Here is a 27,590-nt window from a genome sequence, read left to right as displayed (position 1 = left end):
GGTAAAATGCCTTTTATGAATGCCTAACAATCATTACGACTTAAGAGGTTAGAGGATGAGGGCTAGTCGCTTATTCAGGAAGGAACAGGAGTGGGGGCTCACCTGTATTGATGATGTAGCGAATAGCCCCTGGACCCAGCGTGTCATAGAGGGGGACCACCACCATGGAATATGTGTAGCAGGCCAGCTCTGCAATGATCCACTACAGAAATGCAAAGTTTGGGTTGGGGGAAAGAGGTAAGTCCAGTACGTCAGCGTGTGCTGAGGTTAGCCCAAAGACCTCTAGACCATGCTTGCTATGCTAGTGTGCAACCTCCAGATTTCATGTCCAAACAGCCCAAGTCCACTGCCTGACCCTGCCTAGGCCTCTTTATCATGACTTTTCCTCCCCGGTGGCTCCAAGTACAATGTGGATGGGGCCTGGGAGCTGGGGATGCAGGTGGTGGTGCCATGGCCCTAGGTCTCCATTCTTTGTCAGACCCCAGACCTACCAAGAGTGGAAACAGGATTTCCCTTCCCTAGTCTACTGATGCCTCTGAACGCAGTCAGACCACACTCACCTCTGGACGATTCTGTGCGAAAACACCAATGAACTGCTCGGTGCCCACTTTACAGTCATGCTGGAGAAGTCCTGACCCCAGAAATTCAGCTCTGTTGGCCACCTGCACACAGATGGGTGTGGGTGGGATCGGGATGGAGAAATGAGGAGGTTTCAATGGGGCTTGTACACACAGCTTTCCCACGTCTGTCTGAGCTTCTGGGCTCCCCACCCAGGCATGCAGAAAGCCTCTAGAGGCGAAGGAGAGGTATTAGGTGGGAACGCTGGGGGGAAACAATAAAAAGTGATCCCTCTGGCATGTGGGAGGGGTTCACGAAGCCCACCTATCCCCTGGGGGATGCCCAACGTCAATGGCTGGGGTCGTATTCTTCAGTGGTGTAGACACTGATAAGTTTCTCCTGTTCCTATAACTAACCCCCTACTCGTTCCCATGTAAGCAAGCCTACTGAAACTCAGTGGGTTACAAAAACCAGACAGACCGGAGGGTAGGAGCGGGGCTTGTCAGGAAGGAGTTTCAAGGAGGGGGTGATGGAAGGCAAAAGCAACTCAGATACATTATATACATCATGACACCATCAAAGAATTTAAAATAACTGTGAGGAAAAAAAAGCAAGGCTCTTGCAGACATTATGTATCAGGCTTCAAATGGGCACAATTTTTAGTGGAATAGATTTCTCCAAAGATTTTGAATAAGAAGACTTTAATATCACACACGTATTTGTAGATTTTATTTTGTTTATTTTACCTTTATGGCTTCATTTAATTTTTTTTACCACATTCAAAAGATTTCCTTTTACCACAGATAACACCTGAATTGACTGTCACTATGTATGTTTTCTAAACAGTTTTCTCATACCTGTTCAGATAAACCAGATATTAAATTCACATTGTTCTATCTTCATATTATATTCTATAATATATATGTATATACATATATACATATCATTTCAATGTAAAGACTAATTTTAAGAAATGAGGCTCCTGGGACATAGCTGGCTACACCTAGGCCTCCCCTAACCCAACAGGGTACCATGCCTGCAGGGTTGGATAGGTGGGGCCTGTGTTCTCACCTCCTGGTAGGAAAGCCACTGGTAAGGCTGCTTTGGCTTCCGGAAGCCAAGACAGGGCCCATTCCCTGCAGAGAGACAAGTGGGCCTTGCGTCAGGGGGAGAACAGGTGAACTCAGCTGCCCCCGTCCACCAAGCGCAGGGTGGAAATCCCATGCTGTGGGCGCCTCTGGGTCCAGGAGACTTCCCTCAAGCAGTTTGTCTCACCTGCTTGTGGCCCAAGAAGATCGTGAGAATGCAAGAACAGCTTTTCCCTGGGGATCTGGGGGGCTGTGGATGGGATAGCATGGTAACCACTTCCTGCTGTGATTTATGTGATAGTTCCAATGGGAGACTAAAAGGGCACTTATTCTTGGGGAGGCCAGTGGGGGAAGGGAGTAGGGTAGCCTTCTATGACCGTCTCCCTTTGACTCATACCCTGGGACTATTGAGACGTCTCGGGGTGCAGGTTTCAAGCCATGGTTGACAGTATTACAGTAGGCTCCCCCGCGGCTGCCCATAGGGGTGTACAGAGTAGGCCCGACTTCAGGCAGTCAGCTGCCTCTCTAAGTGGTGGAAAGACTCTCTGCTGACCTGGGTATTACTGTGTCCCTAGTACCATGCTAGAAGCCTGTTCAATGCCTGATACAAGGCTCCAAACACTCCTCACCTGAGATACTAAGCCCACGACGGAACACCTGGTACATGGTCCGTGCATCGTCATAGTAGTGGGTAAGCAGCTGCGTGCTCCCTCCAATCACAGATCGCCGGGCTCCACCACTGTCCTAGAAGTCAGACACACCAGACAAGTTGAGGTGAGCAGGGACATTAGGAATAGGCCCTGGTGTGAACACAGCTTGGATGCATTCCTGGTTCACATAGTTGAGGCTTGACAGTGCTCATATTCGTGGCCTGTTCAAGCAGAGAGCATACACACCCAGTCTGTATGCATCTACGCGCAACATAACTAGTTACTACATACAGGCCCAGTTTAACAGAGTCTCACATATATACACTCCTAAAGAAGCACACAGCCTTTGTATACCAGATTAGTGTACACAGAATGTCCACAATTATCAGGAACTCTTAAGATGTGGTTCCATAAAAGAATGGAGTCTGTTATCACTTAGATATAGGATCAACCTGCCAAGGTACCCTGCACCCAGCAGCCATTGCTATGCCCTAGGTCAGCTGCATATAGCCTTGAGCTAAGAAGGTTGGTATCCATCGTTAGCATGCTAGCAGGGATTTCTGAGGATAGTGCTCTAAGGTACTTTCCCAGGACTCTTTTCCTAAGAGTGCGTGAAAGGACATACCAGGCAGCAAGATCCTAGGCCCTCAGCCATGCTGTTCCAGAGAGGGACAAAGCAAAGGCCCTCTGGGATGGGGCCAGGGACAAGAGTTAGGTGTCGGTGCCTTCCTCCTCCCCAGGGCCCCCAAGCCCCGAGTTCTGTACCACAGCTCTGCCTGATCTCTCAGTGCTATTTGGGTTATCCTGGGATGGCCCAGAGCCGGCCAGTTCTTGGAACATTGAATCTGGAGAAAAAATTAGTGTCACAGAACAAACAGCCAAAAGCAAAACCACAGGCAGCTCTCAGCTGTTTGGAGTGGAAAGTTCTTCTTGGCCGGTATTGCCTGGGAAAGACTGACCTGGGAAGTTAGGGGTCCATGCAATCAGACCCACTTTATACCTGGGCATCAGACGTGACACTGCAAGAGACTGTGCCAGGGACTGAGGGAGGGGGCGGTGCTTGTGTGTTGGGCAGGGAAACCTGGCTGGAGTTTAATGGATGCATAGGGGTTGGCCAGGCAGAATGTACAGCCGGCAGTAGCAAGCACACACTCACGGCACAGGAGCACAGGGTGCTGAGGAACTGTGGGTAATCTGTGGGACTCTAGATGGATGGAGAGCAGTCTAGAGAGGGCCGCAAACCCAGGTGTGGGGGATAGACTTTAGGCGAGGGCATTAGCCAACCAGAGATGGGTTATAAGGCGGGGAAGTAAAATGGTCTGAATTTTGTGTGCTTGCCTCTCTTACCTCATTTCTTGCCCCTGTCACATGGCCTAATTCACACAGCCACTCATATGTTCCTGATGGACAGGGACAGAGAACCCTTCTCTGAAAGAGTGGCGCCCTGCCCTTTCAGTGGGATCTGCATGGTCACCCGTTCTGTAGGTTTGCAGACTGAACTGCAGTCATCCCTCCCACCACCCTGAGGTAACCCACCAGGTCACTATCACCCAACCCAGGAGCCCCGAGCTGCCTCCTCCTCCCTGCTCTGCAGCCACCACCCTTCTACAGCACAAACAAGCTTCATCTCTCTACTGAAAGTTCCCAATAATTCCACGACGTCCAGCTACTCCTGACAGTTTCTCTGCACCACCCCACCAGACCGCTGGCCCTCTTTTGAGTACCAGTTTACAAAGGAGGACTCAGTGACATGCTGGGTCCCAACCAAGAACTACATAGCTTAGGAAGGCACTGCCAGGCCTCCTGCCTAGGATTTCTGTTCTCCCTTCTCATCACCATCCTGCTGGCCTTTTTCAGACCCTTTCCAGCTGCTCAGCACCAAACACAAACCACCACCTCCCAACGCCACACTCTTTCAAGCATACCTGGGCTTTCGCACACATCAGTCCTTCCACTAGGAAGATAGCCCGAGATTTCAGATCCCTGTTAGACAAGGATTGGTGCCCTTCCCAGCTGGTGAAACATTGCCAGGCTGGTGGTCACTGACATGTATGATCAAGTGAGGTTCACAAGCATGTGTAGCATGAGCTCATTTAAAACTGGGGAACTGGGTGTGGTGATGCCCACCTGTAATCCTAGCACTGGGGGAAGCAGAGGCAGGAGGATTAGGGGTTTGAGGCCAGTCCAGGTTACATGAGACCATATCTAGAGAAAAGCAAGTAAGCAAGCAACAAACCAACCACAAAAGCTAGGAGTGGGGAACTCTCTCCGTTTGCTCCTGGCTGGGAAAGAACTGTTCACAGAACCGAAAGTTCAGCAGCAGGAGGCAGAAGTTTCTCAGCATGTGGCCTTTTGTTTCTTATGAATTATATGAGCATACTATTCATGGGAATGCACACTAAAGATTAGAACACAGGCAGAATTAAAAGAAAAATCAAACAAACAAACAAAAGCAAACAAATAAACAAACAAAAAGGGCTGGAGAGATGGCTCAGTGGCTGCTCTTCCAAAGGACCTGGATTCAATTCCCAGTTCCCACATGGTAGCTCACAACTGTTTGTAACAACAGTTCCAGGGGATCTGGTGCCCTCACACAGACATTCATGCAGGCAAAACACCAATGCATATAAAAATAAATAAATCTTTAAAAAAAAAACAAAACAAACAACAAAATCCATAAGTTTGGAGAAGCATATCTCATCAGTCCCTTGTCGGCAAGTCAGTGAATCTTCTTCCTTGCTGCTAGCCTCCTTGTGAGCCTAGGTTCTGTGATGAGGCATGGTCCTGGGATGAGCTCAGCTCTGTTTCCTGTCAGCCAGGACTGGAGTCAGGAACTTGAAGTAAATTTACCCTGCAGTCTCTGAGAACGCGCTTAGCCCAGTGGTTGACCAGGCTCTGCCTGGTCCATACAATTAATGGAGCAGAGGGAAATGCTTAAGTATTAAACTGATGGGAAGAGGAAAATAAAGAAGGCTAAGATAGAAAGGACTCAAAGTGCTAGATGAGTCTAGTCGTGCCAGCACCTCTTTTGATATCGCAGGAGTTTGAGGACCACCTTGCTGGAGACCTTGCCCAAGGCTGCTGCAGAGCATGCTGGCTGGTTACCAGGGGACACTAGTAGTCTTTGGGCCACTTGGGGTCAAAAGAGTTCCAGGTTTGGCTTCTACCATCTGGAGCTACTTTGAATGATGGGCCAGTTCCCGCTCTGCTCACCTCCACTTCTTCAGACTGCATCAGGAGACTGCATGGCGGTTGCAAGGCCTTTGGCCGGTGAGCGAGCCAGTAGGCGAGGATGGCAGCCAGCGCACCCATACTCACGAGGGTGGTGGCTGAGAGGCTGCGGAAAAACTGGCCCAAGTCCCCTAGCTCGGGCAGCCGCAGGATCCTCAGGATCTCCTGGGTCTGCATCTTCTCCAGAAGTGAGAGGACAATCTCTGTAGGAAATAAGAGACAGATGAGGGAGGGCAGGCCGTGGAGGGGTCCTAGTAGATGGGTCAGGCCCTGGGGTAGACAGATATGCAGTCTCCTAATGCAACCCAGATCAGCCCAGAACAGCCCAGAAGCTGGACACCTGCAGATGCTTTTTCATTGAGAGACTAGAGCCCTCAGTACTTATATCTAACAGCCTGGCATCTGGCCAGTTTTCTTGGGAACCACATGCCTAGGCCCGGGGCCATGACTAACAGCTGTTTCCACACCTTCCAGGGGCCAGTATGCACTGGCAGTTCTGGGCATGGAGTCTCTCAGGCCTCAGGGTCTTTTGTTACCCTGGTCACAGATCTTTGCTTATGTTTATTCCTAGGAGATGGAGATGAACAGACCTCAGAAGCACTCATCACTATGTAGAAGATGAGTGGGGCAGAGGGATGCAGGCTCTACCTGATCCACTTCCAAGCAGCCCTAGGCTTTGCTTCTGAAGGGAAGAGAGAAGGAGACGTTGGCATAGCCCATGGACTAGCCCAGATAGATACCTCCAGGTTTCATGACTGGAAGACAATGACCTATATGCCTATATGACTCTGCATCACCAAAACAGGATGCCAAGAGGCATAGTGGTCCCATCCTTGACTGGATACAGTTAATGGAGGAGAAATGTTTAAGTATGAAACTGATGGGAAGAAGAACATAAACAAGGCTGAGAAGGAAAGACTGAAGTGCTAGATGGGTCTAGTGGTCCAGCACCTCCTCTGATGCTGCAGGTGGTGGTTAGGGTGCACCTTCACCCTCTGCAGTTCAAGGGAACACAGCAAACCTCTCAGAAAGACACAGAAGATGCCCTGAGGGCGAGAATGGCATCTCCCAGAGATCTCATGTGTCCTCCTGTTAGCTGTTGGGTAATGGCACATTGGCAGAGCAGGTGCAGGTTGCTGGGTTCTGCACCTTGCTCAGGACTGACAGGGGACAGAGGAATTGTTCAGGTTTCAGGTGCTGCTATCCACACTCGGACCCCTTAGCATCGCTACCCAGTAAGACCTGGAGCTAGAAACTCCTGGGATATGCATAGGCCTGCCATCCCAGTGATCACAGGACAGGCTCTGGACCGCCCCACAGTGTCCTCAGGCTATCTCCTCAGGCCTTTGACATCATGGAGGCAGTGGGTATGGTTTCTCTTCTTGGGAAACAAAATGAATGTCAACAGTGGTGACTCCGGAGGCAAGGGATAGGAGTCAACAATTGCTTGACCTTTGAGAGAGGAGGAGGAAGGAGCTTAAATTCCAGTAAATAGTATTTGTGTTAAACTATAACATGGCATGAGGTCAGTAATAGGCAAAAAGTCACTGTAGACAGAGGAAAGGAAGCTTTTCAGTTCAAGTTTCTAGTTCCTCTATAAACTACACATGGTTAAGCATACCCAAACTTTTTTGAACCTCTACTTCCCCATCTTTGAAATGGGCACAGCACCATTGGGCATGGCATAGTCACAGACCTATAGACATATGTGTTTGTCAGATGGAGGCTGCTCAGCCTTGGAAAGAGAAGCAGAGATAGGTCTGACGCAGGTGGCCCAAACAGAGGCAGTTTGGCCCAGGCCCTGCGCTTCCACGGAGCATACTTTTGCAGATATAGTGCAGGCTCTCTGAGTTAAAGGGACACACACTAATCTCCAGGTATGGGCATTCCTAGGGAGCTGTGAAAGTGGACCCCTAGTCGGGCAAGGGCAACGTCCTGGATCTGTGGAGCTTGAAGCCCAAACTCATCGGCAATCATTTTGGTGTTTAAATGTATATGAGTGCTTTACCTACATGGATATCTATGCACCATGTACATGCCCAGTGCCCATGCAGGTCAGAAGAGAGCATCAGATCTCTCTGACACTAGAGTAATAGGCAGTTGTGAGCCACCATGTAGGTGCTAGAAATTGAGTCTGGGCCTCCAGAAGAGCAGAGAATGTTCTTAATTGTGGCGCCATCTCTTCAGCTCCCACCAGCAGACTTAAGTGAGACCAATGATGAAGACATTCCAGAGGAAACACACACACACACACTCTCTCTCTCTCTCACACACACATACACACACACACTGCGGTGTTCTTGTCATCAGAGTGGAGGCACAGTTATGAACCACAGTGCCTTCACCAAGCAAAGTCTCTCTAGATAGGGAGGACTCTGGGCAGATGGCCAGCTGGCCTTCTTTTCTCAGGACATCCACTTACCTAAAGTGTAGATGGGAAGACTCATCAGACCTACCAGATGAGTGACTCACTACTAGACGCCTCCACCAGCTCTTGGGGTGGGTGCTGAGCCGAGGACTGTTTCCTTTAGTGAAAGGGACTGACTCCGTGGGCCCCTAGCCAGCCCTCAAGGACTCCACTGTATGTTTTAAAACACTATTAAAAAGGCTGAAAGAATATCTTGAGACCACCAATCCCTGGCTCTTGGCACTTTCTCACAGACAGACCTCAGACTGTAGCATAAACTAGGCATTTGGGAGAGGGGACAGAGCACGGTATGGAATGGCCAGGTCACCCATTCACCCTCCCACCCATGTATTCCGCAGCCTCCACATGGCCTCTGTTCTCAGAGCTGCAGGGTAGACATGAGGGAGTGGGCAGTGTTGTACAGTATGGCCTAGGCTGTGATCAGACACAAGAAGGCAGAAGAGGTGCCTGACTCAGTTATGACAAGGCAGAGCCGGCTGCTGGCAGGAAGTAGCACAGTTGTGGAGGCTGAAGGGTGGAGAGAAAAGGGCGTCCCAGGCAGAGAGAAGCTGGAGAGCGCCTGGGACGCGTGGGGGAACCCGGTACTCTATTCAGTAATCCAGCCTTTGAGCCCCTGAACCCTGTACGAAGGTCACTATCACAAGCCTGTGAGGACAGTCTCTGAGCTTCAGGAGGGGACTTGTCTAGACCTCCTGAACTTCTGATTCCTAGAAAACCTGTCCTCTACCCCACACAGTTTGATCCTCACTGTGTCCCCTACACTCACTGTAGGGAAGTGGAACACAAGACTATTTCTGCAAGTCAGGGACACAGTGTGCACCCCCTTGTCTGATGTGGCCACCCCACTCCTGCCAATGCAGACTCATTCCCACAAGTCTCCTCTCCTTTGGAGTACTGTTGAACACCTAGAAAAATCCAGCTCTTGCCTGGTCAGAAGGTTCAGGTCCTGGGAGGTGGGAACATGAAGAGCCACCAGAATCTGAACGTGGAATCAGTCTGTGGGTCCAGCCATGTGCTCTTCATCTTACACACACCAGAGTCTCCTCCCACCTGGTGCAGTGAAGGGCATTAGACGAAGGACAGCCCACAGTTCCTCGGGTGGCTGTCCACCTAAAGAGCCAACTACAGCGGCCACAGCTCCTTTGACCCCAAGTCTGGTCTGCACCCCTCCTTGGCAATGAGCATGTTTCATTTCTCCAGCTTTACCTTCTCGGTCAGAGGTGCTCACTTTCACTCTGAGGCTTCCCTTCAGAGCTGGGAGACACTACAGGGCAGGGCTGTGAGTCCAGGTCCTCTGAGGACACTGACTTCGGAGCCAGTGTGCGCCACCAAGCCCTTGGCATGTGGGAGGGGAGAGCAGAGACTAGTTCTGGGAGGCTTGTCGTCTCTGGTTATTTTACACAGCCTTGGCCTTCTCTGACCTCCTCTTACCTGGGGTGGTCCCTGAGGTTCAGGCCCATCTGCCTCTTTCCATGCCCCAGGAGGCTTTTCTGGTTGCAGCAGCTATAGCAGGTGGGGGTTTACAGACAACACCCCAGGGACCATTGGTGCTGCCGTTGCCAAGCAAGCTGCTGTGGGTGTTTATAACTAAGGACCCAACCCTCAGCAGAAACTTGCTTCGTCCCAAGCTTTTCCCTCCAACACGGATCCTTTTGGAATACCTAGTGGAGGCTCATGCTGGAGACCCTGAGACTTCCCCCAACCAGCTCACCCTGGAGAGTGGGTGGCACAAGCCTACCTTCCTTGTGAAAAAAAGGGTGGGAGAGGACGGAACAAAGGGAGTCATGATGGGATACACAACGACTCCAAGGTGATAAAGTAGAAAGCTCAGAGCACAGACCCTGAAGAAACGGCCCTGGGAGAGTCAGCTCTGAGAGACCCCTCTGCTGTTGCAGCCTCCCACGCCGGCACTCCACGCCTTCCTAGGCTACCTTGATGCTTCAGTGTGGAACCACTACCCTTGTCATGCTCCCAAACCTCTCTATTCCCCCATCCCAGAGCCCCAGACCAATCACTACCCAAAGCAGCCCAGATTCCCAGGCTAGCCTCTTCAACCGTCTCTTTTCTCTAACTTGTGCTTACACTCACACTGAAGTTTACTTCCTGTCACACAGATGTGACTCTGTCATGCCACTGTTCAAAAACTTCATCTGGTTCCCTACTGTCTCAGGACCCAAAGTCCAACCTCAGCAAGTTGGCCCTAAAGATGTCCACATTCCTCTGAATCTTCTCTTGAATTTCCTTAGAATCACCCTTACTTATTCTCAGCATCAATACAGCCTGGGTCCAGTGGGATCCTGGACCTTTGCAAACCTCTGCGGCCTTTAGTACTAAACGGCAACCTGAACCAAGCCATGAAATCACCAAAGAACCACCTCACCTCCCACTGTAGAGCTCAAATGGCTACCTCGCCAGGCCCCAGGGTGCAGCCCTCTAGTCAACAAGCTGGGGACAGAGTCAGAAGGTGGATTCCAGTGCTGGACTGACCAGACTCAAATCCTGACTTAGATTCTTGATGTGGCCACGAGCAAGTCACCAAACCCCTCAGGGTCTCTTCTCACATAAGGCCGTGGGCAGGGAGTAGGTGCCAGGCACACGGTAAAGGAAGTACTCGGTGGAGAGCAGCTAACTGGATCCGTTTCTTCACGACTTTGCCAGCCAAAGGGGCTCAAACAGAACTTGCAAAAGGCGCTACATTCACATCCTACCTTTCCAGCAGGCTCCGGGCACTGAGCAGGTGTTGAGTGGTCCTGCTAGAACCAGCCTCCCTTTCTAAGGTCTGTGGAGCCCAGGGAAAGAGGTTACCACATCTTGATCAAAGTACAAAAGTTGCGAAGGCCCTGCCCCTGGGGACAGCTGATGGCAACAGCCGCTTGCCCTGAGAAGCTGGGTGGTAGTGGAGGCATTAACTGTGGGAACAGTGGCTCCCTGGCGGCTGTAGGCGCAGAGCAGCTCTGTGAGGAGCGGTTGGCCTCTCAAGGCCCCCACTGACCCCCCTTCATCTGCACATGGGGCGGTGCTAGCTCAGGCCAGCTCAAAGCCAAGCAACTCTGCCTTAACCCTCGCTCTGCCAGTTTGCCAGGGCCTCAGCCCATACCCTTCCGCCTTCCCTGACCCCACATTGTCTTCAGTCTGGGAGGGGAGTTGGTTGTGAGTTCTCAGAGGACAAAGCCTTCTTACGTACACGCGCATACACACACTCACACACACACACACATACACACATATGAATACACACACACCTGGGACATCTATTGGGAGTCAGGGAACTTGGCCTCAACATCCAATCTGCTGGATTTCACTTCTTTAGTGGGTCTTCTATTTTACTTTTTAAAAAAATTACATTTTCTCACTGTGTGTGTGTGTGCGCGCGCGCGTGCGCGTGTGAGCATGTTTATAAGAGTCCCACAGTATGCATGGCCAGAAAACAATCTGCCCTCCTATAGTGATTCTTGGGGAAGTTTAAGAGGCGGGAAATCAAGTGGCCATAACCAGAGTTCTGGTGGGTGGAAAGTGCAGGCGGCAGGGGCATGAAGCTGAGGGAGCAGGTCTGCTTCAGGAAGAGGGACCCAGTTGCCAGGGCAAGAAAAGCTCCTGTCTCACCAGCACATCTGAGTAACCCCAACCTACAGTGCCAGGCAGCAGACTCTGGGAGGCCGAGCAACTCTCCCGTCTACACAGGGATTCAAGCTCAAGTCTGTATGACAGAGGGGCTTCCACTCCATGTTCCTCTTGGGTTTTAATTAGATTCACGGAGCCATAGATGACTGAGCCAAGGCCCTTCCCAACTCTGGCACTACCAGGAGAGGCAGCTCCTGTGTCCCTTGTGAGATAGGGTTGCTGTGTTACCAAGTAGCTCACTCCTGAGCTCTCTGGGGAGCCTGATTATAGCTCTCTCCTAAGGGTGATTAAAGCACCTTACATGAAAGGTCCAACTGAGGTTTACTGCGGCAAGCCACTTCCCTGGCTACCCCAACTCACCGTGACTGTGCCTCCAACGCCTGCCTTCACCAGCCTTCACGGCCATCCTCAAGACAGCATCTCTCGAAATTTTCACTCAGCCCAAACCCCTGCCAGAGACCATGGTCACAGACTTGTGATGATCAGACCGGGAAGCCAGGCTCAGACTGCACTTCCAGAGACTCAGAAACAGAAGCAGCCTTGAGATCAGCGTAGCAAACAGAAACACAGTGTCTTTTTACAGGCGCCTAGATAAGCCTTGCCCTCACTGTAAGTCAGGTTCAGCGAAATCCCAGGCCAGAGGGATAGAAACAGCATCGGCAGTGGCTCCTTTGGAGATATCTACAGGGCTGTGACGGACTAAGGGTTTGTGGACAAACTGAAGCTCCAGTAGCCTTTCTTCCGCATTGCACTCTGGGACAGTAGGCAGAAGTCCAGGGACACTGGTGAGGGCAATGATCACCACGCAGGCAGAGGGACACTCCTGGCCAGGTCTCATTGTGTAGGAAGGCAAGTTCTTGGCAGCACCACAATCCTTTCCCTTTCAGATAAGTCCACAGTAGGACTGCTAACGCCTGGGTTTCGGGGCCAGGGATCCATTCCACTGCTAGCCAAGACTGGGGACGCACCATAAGTGCTGCAAGTTCAAGCTCAGTGAAGGACACATCTGGTCTCCTGGCAGAAACACATGCTCAAGAGCCCAACTGCAGATGGCCAAGGCACAGATGGGACAGCCTTCTCTAGCTAGGACCGTGCTCCTTGAGGTAGAAAGGGTCCTGGCGAGACACACTTGGGGTTACTAAGGCGGAAGGGAGAAACTAAAGAGGGGCCTGCTTGCCTGCTTGTCATTTGAGGACAGTGCTGTTCTCTTGGGGACACCTGCTCATAAAGAAGTGCCAGACACATGTCCTTAAGAGAAGGTTGGGGCTGTGGGGTCGGACATAGAGGACAGCTGGGCTAAGGCGGAGTGACACGGTGGATTGGTTTGTCACAGGAAGAGCCTGTAAGGTGTTGGCACCTGACAAGATCCCTCAGTCCGGGGAAGGAGGCAAAAGACTGGCTGTACCAAGGACCAGAACACAAAGCTGAGGCTGGCTATTTACTGCAGAACATAAGAGATCACAGCTGGTACTGTATGCCTCATGCCTTCCAAGGCACAGCTTGTAGGTCACCTGACCACCATCCAGGACCCTGAGGCCTGGGGATACAAAAGTGTCCCAGGCAAACTGTGTCTCTCTGTCTTCACCATGAGTGCTGCTCCTGTAGCCTGGAACCCATATTGTTCCTTTACCCACAATTCCACATATGTACATACGTACGTATGTACGTACGTGTGTGTGTGTGTGTGTGTGTACACTTTAGACATTAAGCAATGACTCAGTCTTTCCTCAGGCTCAAGGTTTTTTCTGACAAAGATAAATTGCTATACTTTCTGGCTCTCATGGGAATAAATAAAAGGAAATTTTCTCCATTGCAGCAGAAGGCAATGCTGATCAATGGAAGTCGGCTCCCTTCTGCATCAGCACACTGGAGCTCAGGGCTGGTTAACACTTGCAGTGAAAGACCACAGGGTTAACTTGGAACTCCAGCACTGGGTCCTTGGCTGAGTCAGGGATTGGGAACTCAGGCTTCCTTTTCAAGGGCAGGATGAATGTGGGAATATGCAAATGGCTGCCCTGCCTTCCAAGCTGCAGGGGAGGGCCTGCTGCTGGCTGGCCAGCTTCACTCCTCTCTGGGCCCGTCACATGAAAGGGTTTGCACTCCTGCGGCTGGCTCCTGCAGCCAGGTCAGGCTGGGGCTGTTCTCACCAGAAAACAAAAATCTCTTTCAGAACCAGGCAAAGTGAGGCCCCAGCCGGCCCAGGGAATGTTGCTGGAGGCTGTTCCATGCTGACCTATTGAGGATACCCATCCCTGAATCCTGACTTCCCCATTAAAAAAAAAAAAAAAAAAGTTCAGCATCTTTGGAAAGGGCACTAGAAACTTCTGTGGCCACTGAGGAAAGAAAACATGAGGGTGAGTGAGGGTCAGGACAACAGAGAGGATCACCCCTTCTGAAGCTCCATTGATTCTTTTCCTTTACCAAAGCAGTGGTGCCTTTTGTAAAAACAAGGGCTTCTGTTGGTTTGGTTGGTTGGGTTGGTTTGGTGCTTTTGTTTCTTATGTAAGGAGACCTGAACAACTCCTGTGGTGTTCATGGTGAATGTCGAGGGAGGAACAGAAGGCCACGCATATCCCCCACCTGGTGCCCATACTGCTTCTCCTGAGGCAGGGTAGAAAGGCAGGGAAATTTTGGGGGACATGAGGAGAGGTAGGAACCTCCTGACTCTGGATATAGTCGGAAACAACAACATAAGCGTGATTTCCAGCACAACCAGCAACTGCTTAAGACTTCTTTCTTTCCCAGCTGTAAACCTGTCATTTTCTGGGAATTTCACCAGAAACTCCATTTACATGGAAAGGACATGTATTAGAGCCCTTGTGCACCCCCAGTGGTGCCTGGTTTCAGCTGATCAGAGCAATCTCGCTTATCAAGAGAGAGAAAAGCAAATGGGGCGAAAGCCTTCTTGGCAACTTCTTAGCAATGGTATGTCTAGGTGCAGCAGACAATGCACCCCGACTCTTCTCTGAGAAGCTGGAGGCCATGCCTTCAGGTGTGTCTCACTTTCTGAGCACATCCCTTTCTCTTAACCCTTCTGCTTATACCTGTGCTAAAGTACCTTTAGTAAGCCTCAACTGTGCACCATAAACTGGCTAGTCCTGAAATTCTTTCCTGCACACAAGCCAGGCATCCTGGTTTGATGCAAGTGGGCGGGGGGGGCGGGGGCTCTAAAAGAAAGGAACTCCTCAGGCAGATGAGGGTGACAATGGGTCATTGTCTCTCTGACCCCTCACCTCTGACGTTCTGACACCCCAGGGTCACCAAGACCTGTCCATCAACCACAGAGTAAATCTTGAGCCCCACAAGCACCCATGTGAGGTTCAGAATCCTCTCAGGAATCAGTGACACAGCAGGCATCATTTAGTCTGAGAGGACATCCAGGGTAAGGCCACTTAACGGTTCATTCTGGAGCCACACAAGAGGCGAGAGACGTTACATGGATCTTCCACAATCCAAGGCGTATGACCTCGTTGGCTTTGCAGCCTTAAGAAAAGGCCCTCCCTTGGGAGGTAATGGACCACTTGCTGCCAGCTGTCTCTAGTTGTCCTACTTTTGATTGTGGTCACACAGCATATTTACGAACCTAAGATGTGCCTCCATGAAGGAGAATCAAGAGGCAGAGGGAAAGGAGGCGAGAGGTCACTGTGAGCCTAGAAAATGGGAATTTCACAAGTCACACCTATCCTGCTGTCTGGGCTACAGCAAGGATGCCAGGAACACATATACTCAGATCCTCAACTAGTCTGCTGGCCAAGGAAAGGACTGCTGTCCCAAGACATGGCCAGGCTAAGAAGATGGCAGAGTGGCAGCTGAGTAGGGGTGAGTTGAAGGTGTGCCCCGAAAAACCATATCCTATCCACTGAGAGGTACAGCCACCACCACCACCACTGAAACTCGGCCTCCTAAGCAGGGTGCTAGAGTAGCAGAGCTTCATGTAGCCCCAGTTCTGGAAACTGAGTAGAGGGGAGGCCAAGGTAGTCTCTGCCACCCTGAACGGATCCTGCCTGATACCCGCCTCCCTCCATGTTGGTAAGTATCTTTCTCCCATTGGCCTGAGAACATCCTGTCCAACCTCTAGCCACTTCCCTATCTGATCTCACTGGCTGGCCCACACCCTACCTTGCTGCTCTTTCTGTGCCTCGGCTCTGACCTGGCTGACCGGGGTGTTCAGTTTCTGGTTGATCTCAAGGCTGATTGGCCTTTCTGTTCATACCTCAGAACTTACTGACAGTATTCACAATAGGTCTGAGAGCAGAACTAAGGCAGAAATAGGTGGGCAGGTAGATCTCGCAGGGCGTCAAGGGCCCAACAATCCAATATTAGAGGGAGAAATAGTGCTGATAATGGGCCTGTTCCACTCGTTCTTTCCAGATCCATCTGCATAGTGGGACAGAGTTCTGGGAGTGAGTTAATGTGGTGTGTCTCAGAGCTGTCCATTCAACCAAGGGTTGCCTTCTTTCCCCCTTCCGCTTCTCCCAGTGGTCACCAATCACTAGGTTGATTCCTGGCTCCAATGGATTTGCTTATCCCAGGATCTGGAAACTGAGATTCTGATTGTTACAGCTCTAAAACCGTAAGAGGCAGTCAGCTTGGAATGCAGACCAGACTGGACAGGGCACAAGCCAGGAGTCAGCCACTCCCAACCTTCCACAGATGCCCTCCAGCTGAATGCTTAGTCTAGGGCAGGCAGAGGAATGACATTTCTGGGAAGAGCAGGTGGATAGGGTCAGGTGGGACTAATTGAAATGAAATGATTTGGGATCTGAAATTATTGATTAGACCTTCCAATAGATAGGGGAGTTCAGTTCAGAATTTCTGTCCCAACACGTGTCCACTATTCTCCCTTCTATCTCTCATAGACCCCAAGTCTCCCATGAGTATGGGGAATATTTGGCTATGGCCACACCTGATAGGTGAGTGAGTGACAGGAAGCCATCTGCAGGCAGTCTAAGGACATCATCCAGGCCCCAAGCAGCATCTTTCCACAGCACTTCTTCCCCTAAAAATCTGAGGTAGGTCCAGCGGATAGTGAATGAGAACTCTGCCCTGTCTTCAAGGTAAGGGGTTGAGACTGTCATACCAGGCTATCAACAAAGGCAAGGACCTTGATTGGGGCTCTTTCTCAGCTATGCTGGCTTATGTACCCAGAGTTGCCTGTCTACAAAGAGACTAGACCTTGGAGTCCAAGAAAGCAAGAGCCCCCAGAGAAATCTTCCTTCTACAAAGCCATCCATCCTGCAGTTGTGAGTGATCCCCCATCCATCCATCCATCCATCCATCCATCCATCCATCCATTCATCCATCCACTCATCCATCCATCCATCCATCCATCTATACATCCATCTATTCATTCATTCACACATCCATCCATCCATCCACCCATTATTCCTCTCTCTCTTCTGGAGCCCCTAAGCACCCCAACCTTGACAATATCAATGACCAAGCAGAATTTGTCCTGCAACTGGAGAGTTCTTTCAGCTATGCTGGGCAGAGCAGTCGGCATTCATTCCAGTTCTTTTTGTTTGTTTGTTTGTTTTGAGAGACAATCTCATGTACCCCGGGCTGACTTGAAACTTACTATGTTGTCAAAGCTACCCTTGTACTTCTGGCCTGCTTGCGCCTGCATCCCAAGTGCTGAGATTATAGGCATGAGCCACCACAGTCAGCTTTCACTTCAGACACTCCCATTGCCAATCTTTCCTCTTGCCTGAATGCCTTTTCTTTTTCTACTTCATTTCTGCTTGCTAGAATCCTGGCTCTCCTCTGGGCAGCAAGTCTGAGAATACTTTCTGACCCTCAGCTTGTACCAGTTGTTTCCTGCTTAAGTATCTTGGAGTCTCAGAGCTGCAAGGGGTAAGCGGTGATAACAGCAGCACAGCATTGTGGGAAGGTTGAAGGGACGCTTGCAGAATCATAGAAACGTGGTGATTGACATACAGTGTGTGTAAGGCGAAACAGAAATGCAGACAATATGTTTACACCCCTCCCTCCCTTAATTCAAGGAATTTCTAAGTGCCTACTGTGTGCCTGGTGCTAGGTAGATAAACAGCACACCTTCTACCGTAGAAAAGTTTTGTTTCTTTTTTGCAAACAAGACAAACCTCCTCCTTTTTATCCAGTGTATGAAACAGTCCTGGGTTCTATCACTGAGCCAGGTTCAGCTTCAGGAAGGTCAAACTAAGACCTTTAGAATCACAAACCCCCAGAAAATCACCCGAGAGCAGGATGGCAGGTTATGCTGCCCCCTGGTGTCGGCGAGTTCTTGCTCACGTGCAGCCTTAAAATTCCCTTGCAGGCTGTGGGCAGCTAAATCTTCCCACAAGGCAAAAGATTGGGTGCAAATTAAAATTTTCTTCCTTTGGGAGGCATGCCCCAAATGCCTAATTTTCCAGGAGCTCCACCATCAGTTCCAATTCTTAGCTGCCTTTTTGGACTTCCTTCTATAGCCCCGGCTTCAAGCCAGTCATTTCCCTAGTAGACCCTGGGGTTGGGGTGGGCTCTGATACGGCTGAGCTGAGCCAGCCGGTGCACATTTGCACCTGTTTGGGCAGATACCTCTCACTTCAGCCTCTTATAGCCATGCCTTACTCAATAGAGCCAGGTCTATATCCCCAGAGCAGGGATCAGGGCTGGAAACTCATCTCTGCCTCTTTATGGAGCCCAGTCCCAGTGCAGGCCAACCCGGGATGCAACTATTCTGCTAGCATAACAGTTCTGCACAACACTCCTGGCCTCCAGTCTTTTCCTCTTGACTCAGCCTGGCCACTGTGTCTAAGCAGAGGGCTCTTCTGTGCCCCCTGACAAAACCCTCTTCCAACAACCCAGGTCCTAAGGCAGAAGACCCTGAAGACTCAGCCCTGATGGTTAACATGGTTCTCCCTGCATAACTCTGACAGCTCTGACTTCCTTCATGCAACACTTGGCCTACCTTTGTCTGACAAACGCCCTGCGTCCCCGCAGAAACCCATAAAGATGTCACTGGTGGGTCAAGTCTGCGGTTAAACAGGTTGGACCTTGTATAAGAGTATAGGGCTACATCAGCCTGAAGGGAGGGGTGCCTTTTAGAAATGAATCCATCAGGAGTGGCCCTTCTTTACAGTCTGCACGCAGTGTCATAGATATGGGCAGGAGTCCCAACCCGCTGATTCCATTGTGCTTGGGTGTGTGGAGGGCACAATTCTTATCAGACTGAGCACCTGATTCACACTAGATCCATATCATTGTCTCTTTGTTTACAACTCAACATTCAGGTGAGGTCTAAAATGGCCAAGTACTGTGCAGCTCAGAGGTGTGGCTACTGTTTTCCGGGGTGCTATTTCCTCTGTCTTTCCCTGAGAACTCTTGAGGTCAACTTTTGCCAGATCAAGCCTTGCTTCCTTTGAGATAGAATAAGTCACATAAAGCACGTAAAGAGTGACATTGACTCAGGAGTGCCCTCCTGTTTGATTGAGTGGCAGGAACTTGGTAGCTACACTGGGATCCTGGATGAGAGTGTGTGTATGTGTATGCATGTGTGTGTTCACATGCATTTCTCATGCCTTTCCACCCAGAGAAAGCCTGGGATCCAGTCCCACAGAGGGCAGACACATGCTCTATAAAACCCACAATTCATCGGGAGCATAGCATAAAAAGAAAACCCTAAGTCATACTCAGCCTTCTAGCAAACAGAGGAGCTGGGCCTAAGTGGAAGCAGCTGCCACCCATCCCAGGAAAAGCTCTGCTTGACTCTCCGAGGCCCTTGTAGAGCCCCTCAGTGAAGCAGACCCCCCTTTTCTCATTCAAGGAGGCATGACAGAAGGCCAGCCTGTTTCGGTGACAGTTGTATGGGGTGTCTCTCACGGGATACTGATGACCCCTATCACAAGTGTGGTTCTGTAGCCTCCAGACACTTTCCTGAAACCACAGATGTTCAAAGACCAAAACTTTGAACACGTGCTGGGTGGGGTTCTTCCTGGAGAAGGACAAAGGGGACCAGCCAAGTACTGGGAAGGGGTGCATAGGCTTCTCATCATGGAGGCCATAAATAGTCTGTTAACCACTACCATCACCATCACCACCACCATCACCACCACCACCTACCATCACCACCACCACCTACCATCACCACCACTACCTACCATCACCACTACCACCACCACCTACTATCACCACCACCTACCATCACCACCACCACCACCACCACCACTACTACCACTACCACTGGTGGTTACACATGACCCCAGCTCTAGCCTGTCCTTGCCTGTTGGGCATACAGCAAGACCAGAGTGGCCTGAGCATCCTGCCACCAGACACTGGCAGACAGAAGGAGCTTAGGGAGCTGAGGGGATTAGAGAGGCCTTACTCTCTCCAGCTCAGGGAAAATGTCCCTGTGGCCTAACACAGGACAATTGTGGGGGTGGGGAAATAATTACAAGGCCCATCATCCTCCCCACCACGTTCAGGCCTGTTTTAAGCAAGCAGACACTTGGCATGGGTGGATCAACTTAAACTTGAGTTCAAATGCCAGTCTTCCGGGTATTATCCATACAGCATTGGTTAAGTCAGTTGTTGAATCTTAACAATAAAAGAGGTACCATCAACCCTCAGGTTTTGCTATGAATAATAAAAAACAAAACACATGGCTCACAAAAGGATTAACCTCTGCCCTTCCTTTAGCTCAGAAACAACTTTGCTACCGCTCGAGTGGAACTGTCTGAATATCAAATAAGAAATACTAGCATGCATAGAGCATTTGCCCCGGCCTAAGCCAGGTATAACCACGTTAAACATCAAGCATTTTCATATAAATTATCAGGCTTATTCTACATAGGACTAGGGCCAGGGTTGGGTTGGAGACCCTGGAGAGGTACTTGCTGGAGATCTGGAGAGGAGGAGGCCAGCCCGGGGAAGTATTGAAGGGATGGGCCTGTGGAGAGAGTCCAGGTGTGGTTGTAGGGATTTGGGGAGAGTGCTAAGCAGGGATTCCTCAGGGGTCCATTAGCTTCCTCAGAGGGTGCAGGGATGAAAGCTGATTCCTGTGAGGAACAGGGGAAGCCAGGACACAGCCCTGGGCAGAGCTAAGGGGCAAGTAACCAGCCAATCTTGTCCTCTGGTTAAAGGGCAGTAGTGACCGGTAATGAGAAGGCTCTGGCTGGAATCAGGAAGCTCCCAGGTCAGCTCGGGCTGTACAGTTCACCCACCGCGGGACCTCGGGGGCAACACCCTTGGGTTTTGGTCTCTGGAGATGGACGCGGACACGACACGGAAAGTCTGCCCTTCCCTTGGCTCAGGGCCTAATCTGAACACCGGTCCTCACCACAAGGGGAGAGGGGCTTGAAGAATGAAGCGAGGTTGTGGGGTTCTCAGTAAGCAAGGCCCTTCCTCTGGGCTGACAAAGCTGCTCCCCCAACGCAGACCCGGGGACACCGCCAGAATTGGGGGGCGGCTAGGGGACCTTGAAGGGACCGCTCAGCAGCCGCAGCACAGCGGAGGGCTCCGCAAGGTAGAGATGTCACACCCGCACCCAGGGCCGAGATACTACAGCTTCCCGGAGATGGAGGTCGGGATCAGACCGGAACTTACCGGCAAACAGCCAAAGAGAGCCCCCCGACACTAGGAAGAAGGTCAGCATGTTGGCCAGCGGGCCCACTCCGGGCCGCACTGCTTCCCGGGCCCACAGCCCCGCAGCCCCAGAGCCGCCGCCGCCGCCGCCGCTGCCGCCGCCGCCGCCGGGTATTTTTAGCCCCCACCTCCCCGCGCCACTGCGGAGACCCGGCGGGAGGGGGAGGGCGCGGCGCGCGCTGCTCACGGAACCCGACTCCCAGCCCCGCAGCGCGGCCGGGACTCTTGGGCGAAGAAGAGAGCTGCGTCCGAACCGCCCAGCACGACTGGGGGAGGGGCCGCCCGCCCGCCCCGCAACGTTCCGGGGGAAACGGGTTGGAGGGGGGGCGCTCACGGGTGCACTGCCGCTGCCATTCACCCTTCCACCCACGAACGACCCTTACCTCCGCACGACCCGCCGCCAGGGCTTTATGGCGAGGCAGGCTCAAGTGGCAGCGGGGTCCAGGACTTCTGTCCCAGGAAATACACATGCTGATGGGCCAGTTCCTGGCTGACTCGGACGCCCCCTGGGACGTGATTTTGTAGACACTGGGAGTCACATCTGCAAGCCCGAGAGAGGAGGAAGTGATTGGGGGCTCTCTAGGTGAGGCTAAATTGAATAATGCCCAGACTTAATGAGAATGCGCAAGGTCAGGTTGGAGGCCACACAAGGTCACAGGAAGACTCACCAGCTGCCAAGTAGTCAGTCACCAATTCCCAGGCATGTCACATGAAGCCACAGGCAGCCACATGGAATCACGGGTGCCTTCCGAGGACTCAGGCAGGGATGGTTATGTGTGTGGTACTTGAGAGCTCAGGTTCCTTAGCTATGATAAACGGCTAAAAAGCCACCAAGTTGCTGATGGCGTTGGAATCTCTCTGTCTGGGAACAAAAGGAGGAAGCCTGATTCTGCGATTTTCCAAAAGAATAAAGGTAGGTATTCTGATGGAGGCTCCATGGCCATCTTCAGGTGGATTTCACGAAGTTCTCCCTCAAAACTCTTCCTTGTGTTCTTCTGCAAGCATTCAGGACCCGCCACTAGGTCTCCAGCACCGAGGACAGCGCTCAGGCAGTCCAGCCCTCTCTATAGGCAGCCAGGCACTAATTGAGATCAGGACCTGGACCAGGAGGAAGAGGGCGAGAAACCAGACAACAGACATCAGGAAGCAAGGGTGGATAGGTAAGATCGCTTGCTCTTTGTGCACTTGAACTCACAGCTGGGCTGCAACTTGTGTGTGTGTGTGTGTGTGTGTGTGTGTGTGTGTGTGTGTGTGTTGAGGGGAGAAAGTTGTCCTGCACCTTTAGTATTGGCATATATATCCAGGACTATGTGTGTGAACCTTAGCATGTGTGTACAGTCTGCAGATATATCTACAGTAAATCTCTACACCAGACCCTTCTACCCCATTACAGGAACTGGGTCCCAGGAGGGTTACTCTTGCTTGAAGTCAGGCTCTTTCTGGCAAGGGTTTTGCTGGAATCCAAACTTGGCAGACACCTCCACAAGAGAATCACAGAGGTGATGTGGCAGGATTTTTCCCAGTGGGTGACACAGCAGTCAGAATCCCCCCCTGCTCCCCCCACGGTAAACTAATTGAAAGCCTGCTCAGGAGGAGACCCAGGCAAGAGGAACTTCTAGGCTGAGCAAAAGGAGTGGATCTTTTCAAGTCAGACTGACCTAGGGAGTCAACCAGAAAGTGTCTCCATAGGCTAAGGGACTAACTGAATAGCCCAGAACAGAGCAGGGGGTCCTAGGAGCTGAGCAGCAGTCTCTGGGCCCAGAACTCTGCAGCACCAAGATACAGGAGCATCAAGGCCTTTGGGTGGCTTCTGGCAGCCTCTTCTCCAGAGTGATGTCATGGGACACATTTAGCCTGGCCTCCTGCAGAATGTCACATCCAGTTTCTCTTCCCACAGATGCCCCTGTTTCTTGTAAGTATTACAACCCAAAAGCCTATGATTACAATTTAACCGCGTGGGGTTCTGTTTTCCCTCGAGAGGGATCTAGATGGGAAGGGCTCTGAGCTGGCTGTGGGATCATGGCCAGGTTTCTCTTCCCTCTAGACCTCTCCCCTCCACTCAGCATGACTTGTTCTTTTCTGTACTGGGTTACCAAGGACTCCCTCCTCCTTGTGGATCTCCATATGAACCAGGCAGGTGTGACTCGGAGACCTCTAGACTTCACAGGTCCAGCCACCATGGAACATGGCAAGAGAGAAGTCGGGGCAAGGGGCTTTTGCATCCAACTGTACAGTGGTTGTGGCTTTCCATCCATCCATTTGTTCATTCAGTCTTTAAGTTACTGTATGTTCTGTGCCATCTCCTGGTAGAAGTTAGGGTGTAGGAAGGCAGTAACAGTTGTGTAGCGTGCCAAGCCTAGAAACAGAAGGACTATCCTAACATAACCCTGGGAAGATCTCCTAGAGGGAGGAACATTCATATTGGACCTTAGTGCAAATGCTTAGAAAGGAGGGGTCCCCTGAAAAGGCTGAAGACTTGACCCCTAGGTGGCGCTGCTACTGAGAGGTGACTAGAGAGTGCATGTGCTAACTTCAGTAGAGTAAGCCCTTGTTGAGTTCATAGCTGAGCAGGCTATGGGGAAAGGTTGGGATAAAGAAGTAGGCGCTGAAGGCATGGCTTTGAAGGGTGTGTCCTATCTCTCGATCCTTATCTCTCCTTCACTCTGCTTTCTGGTCACCACAGATGGGCGGATCTTCTTCCTCTCCACCACGAAGCTCTTCCTCTCTTCAGACCCAGAAACAGCCAAGCGTCTATGGACTGAGACCTCTGAAACTATGATCCAAGATAGAACTTTAAGTTGATATTTCTCAGGCATTTTGTCAGAGTGGCAGAAACTTGACACCAGCCATCCAAGTTGAGCAAAGGATACCAGCTGCAGCAATGGCTCTGGTTCTATCATGGTGTTGATGCCTTGGGGAGACCTCTGCCCTTTTCTGTCTCCATTGATGCAAGTAGATACTGGCCTAGAGACTTCTGATGCTAAGCAACAATTTGCTGCCTTTTCATCATCACAGTTGAGTGACAAGCCTCTGTGTCTACACCAGCCTTCATCTCCTTGCGTGTTCTGCAGATGGCCACGAGAAACAGACTAAGATGGATGGGATCTGATGATCTTGCATGTAGAACATCTGAGTCATGATCTGTAAGTCTGAAACATGTCTTCAGTTCTGGGGATGGAGCCCAGGGCTTCACATATGCTAGGCCAAGTGCTCTATTACTCAGAAGCATCCATAGCCATTCCTATCAGTTTTGAACATATTTTGATAATTTCCCACATTGTAAGTACCTCTTTCTGGTGGGACCCAGAAAACTCACTTTTCCAGCCTTCCTTAAATTCAAGAATGGGTAAGTGAATTAGATTGTGCCCATGAGATATGTCTTCCTGAGCCTCTGATCCAAAAATCAGGAATGAGTGGGAGAAAATCCTGCCCATGGCATCCATCTTGCTGGCAGGAAAGTAGCAAAGTAATGGATGGTATGTGACTGGGGGAGCTGTTCTTGGAAAGTTAAGGCTCTTTTTTGAACCTCCCATAAATGCTATGAGCTATACAACAATTTTCAGTAAGTTCTTTTTATGCTAAAAGAAAGGAGTCCGTATAGATTTGGTGTTGTACACAGCCAAGAACTCAGTTTGTCTCCCTTATTACCCTTGCTCAAGGTCTTTTCAGCCCTTGAAAGCTTGTGGCTACAGAGCTAAGCACACAGCATGATACATGCCTGGTCCCTCATGCAGTCTCACTGTGGAAATGAAAATTCTGGCTGGGGAGCTGGAGAGATGGCTCAGTGGTTAAGAGCATTGCCTGCTCTTCCAAAGGTCCTGAGTTCAATTCCCGGAAACCACATGGTGGCTCACAACCATCTGTAATGGAGTCTGATGCCCTCTTCTGGTCTGCAGACATACAGACAGAATATTGTATACTGTATACATAATTAATTAATTAATTAAAAAAGGAAAATTCTGGCTGGTAAGGCTTGATGAGACGGGGTCTCACTATGTAGCCTTGGCTGGCTTAAAACTCACTCTGTAGAACAGACTACTCTCAAACTCACAGAGACCCACCTGCCTCTGCCTCCCCAGTGCTGGGAGTGCAAGCGTATGCACTACCATGTTTGGCTCTCGGCTAAACTCTTGAAACTCAGTGAAGAATCCCCTGAGAAGAGCCACCCCGTTGACAGCAAGGACTTTGAAGACAAAAAGCAACAACTGGGAAAATGTAATATCTAGCACATATCCTCCAGGGAATAGCAGTGGGCGTCCTCTCAATACAGTTGATCACTGGAGACTGGAGAGATGAGTCAGTCATTGGGAACACATACTGCTCTTGGAGGAGACCTGAGTTCGGTTCCCAGTACCCATGCCAAACAGCTCACAGCTGCCTATTACTCCTGCTCCCCAGGCTCTGACACCCTCTTCTGGCTTCTCCAGGCATTGTATTCACATATACAATCTTCCACCCCCATCTCCCCCTACACACACAAAATTTAAAGTAAAAGTAAATTTAAAAAATGTACAACTTGTCTAATGTAGAAATGTTGGGAAATGCGGAGAGATATACATTAACGTTACCCATGAGATGGATCCGCAGTTAAAAGTGCTTGCTGCCAAACCTGATGACCTTCGTTCAATTCCCTAGACTCACATGGGTGGATGGACTCCCACAAGTTGCCCCCTGACCTCCATAAGTGCACCATGGCACAAGATACCCCCCATACACACATAAATAAGTAAAAGTAATTTTTTTTAAGTTTAAAAACCATTTTCCTTGGGGAAAAAAGAAGAGTCATAGTAGAACAACTTGAGACGCTCTTTGCTTTAGGGAACCGCCATTGTCTAAGCATCACAAGAATTACTTGAGAAGTAATTCCATTTACTTGGAAAGGTTTCTTTTAGTTGGAAACTCTTGGATGAGCTTTCCAGACAAACAACTGGAGAGGCTGTTATTTTTTTTCCTTTAAAAAGAAATTTGAATGACTGAGGAATTAATGAATTTTTTTTCAGAGTTACAGGAAGACAAATCAAAGCCCTTGTAGATTCTCCTTTGTCTACCACTCCAGGCATGAAAGGTGGTCAAACCGCTAGTTCCCACAGGAAGGGTCCCAAGCATGTTTCTATGCACGTGTCTTTGGCTATGCAAGGTTGGAGTTTGTTGCAAAATAAACTACAATGTAAAGACATGGAAAAGGAAGTTAAAGAAAATATAGATGAATGTTGTATTGGCTGGGGATGGGAAAAGTTTTTCCATGTAGAAACCACAAAGGAAGAAAAGGTTAGTAGATTCGAAGTTCTGAAACATGCAAATTTAAAACATCTGTATGTGAAAACCACCATTAAAAACTCTAAAAGACGAAAAGACTATAAAAAATATGCCACTCAGCAACAAAAGATTTACTATGTCGTCCAAACCAATGAGACAGAGACAGAGACAGAGAGATACAGAGAGAGACTGAGACAGACACACAGGGATACAGACACAGAGACAGAGACACAGAAAGACACAGAGACAGACAGACACACACTGGGTAGGGGGAGCTGCAGATGTAGATGAACAATTAATTCAAGGAAGAAGAAACAATGCCCTTTATGCCATGTTTGGCACTTCCTGACTGTCTACGGAAGGGGGACAGGAGGCAGCTGCCAGGGTGGTCTCGTCACCTCCCTCCAGAAAGTATAGCATAGGATTCTCTTCCCTCTAACCCTCACTGCCACCTCTGATCCCTGAGAGAGGATCCCTGAAGCCCCACTGAAGGAGAGTACTCGTCATTTTACGGTTCAATTTCTGCCTCCCTAATGTCTCCCTTCTGAGTCCCTCTTTCCTTTATCTGCCTTGGATTCCAGGGATGACAGGACTGGTGGATGGACGCCTTTAGGACAAGGGACTGAAGTCATCCTCCAACAACAGAGATTGGAACAGATAACCCACCATGTGGCAGCAATTACCTAGGCAAGGCCCTACCCTGGAGCGGGAGCAGAAATCTTCAGGGATGAAAGTGATAAAGACTTCTTCAACTTGCCTCAAAGAACCAGAACTGAGACAATGGCCTTTCGTGACTGCTTAATTATGCATCCATCTTCACCTTAACCCAACCCATGCTCTATTTAAACTGAGGCTCACAAGAGTTCTCTAGAGATAAACTTTGGGTCACTGCTTGTCTTTACTCTTCCCAACAGGGCCACTTTGATTAGACTTCCTTTCTCTGTCCTTCACTGCTCCTCTCTCTCTCTCTCTCTCTCTCTCTCTCTCTCTCTCTCTCTCTCTCTCTCTCATCTTTTTTGGGGAGGCACAGAATGTTCTAGGTTGGCCTTAAACTATGTAGCTGAGGATAACCTTGAATTTTGGATCCCCCAATTCTCTATTTCCCAAGTTCTGGGATTACAGTCATCCACAACCACACCCAGTCTATAGTGCTGGAAG

At 50.3% G+C, this 27,590-nt stretch overlaps 1 protein-coding gene and 1 long non-coding RNA gene across 6 annotated transcripts in view; one reads left to right on the top strand and one right to left on the bottom strand.

Annotated features, from left to right (window-relative positions):
- Nucleotides 1–21,683, bottom strand: part of Acsl6 (acyl-CoA synthetase long chain family member 6) — a 64,144-nt gene extending 42,461 nt beyond the window's left edge. Inside the window, exons 1-6 of one of the 5 annotated variants that reach the window (XM_057776720.1) lie at nucleotides 21,560–21,683; nucleotides 5,510–5,730; nucleotides 2,276–2,390; nucleotides 1,630–1,694; nucleotides 561–662; nucleotides 103–202 (exon numbers count right to left, since the gene is read on the bottom strand). In XM_057776720.1, the coding sequence (XP_057632703.1) occupies nucleotides 103–202; nucleotides 561–662; nucleotides 1,630–1,694; nucleotides 2,276–2,390; nucleotides 5,510–5,704 (577 nt within the window). In that variant the 5' untranslated portion in view covers nucleotides 5,705–5,730; nucleotides 21,560–21,683. Of the gene's footprint in view, nucleotides 1–102; nucleotides 203–560; nucleotides 663–1,629; nucleotides 1,695–2,275; nucleotides 2,391–5,509; nucleotides 5,731–10,663; nucleotides 10,868–21,137; nucleotides 21,485–21,559 lie in introns of those variants that run through there. The other 4 variants (XM_057776721.1, XM_057776718.1, XM_057776717.1 and 1 more) reach the window with 4 other exon arrangements.
- Nucleotides 21,684–21,966: 283 nt separating this feature from the next.
- LOC130878672 (uncharacterized) lies at nucleotides 21,967–27,279 on the top strand. Its single transcript, XR_009057450.1, has 4 exons — nucleotides 21,967–22,089; nucleotides 22,179–22,336; nucleotides 23,860–24,319; nucleotides 27,014–27,279. It is a non-coding gene; the product is annotated as an uncharacterized LOC130878672 (long non-coding RNA).
- The last annotated feature ends 311 nt before the right edge of the window (nucleotides 27,280–27,590 follow it).

The sequence above is a fragment of the Chionomys nivalis genome, chromosome 7, assembly GCF_950005125.1.
Source record: "Chionomys nivalis chromosome 7, mChiNiv1.1, whole genome shotgun sequence".
NCBI classification, from domain to species: domain Eukaryota; kingdom Metazoa; phylum Chordata; class Mammalia; order Rodentia; family Cricetidae; genus Chionomys; species Chionomys nivalis.
The sequence above is the reverse complement of the archived record's forward strand: the minus strand, read 5'-3'. Positions and strand labels throughout refer to the sequence as shown.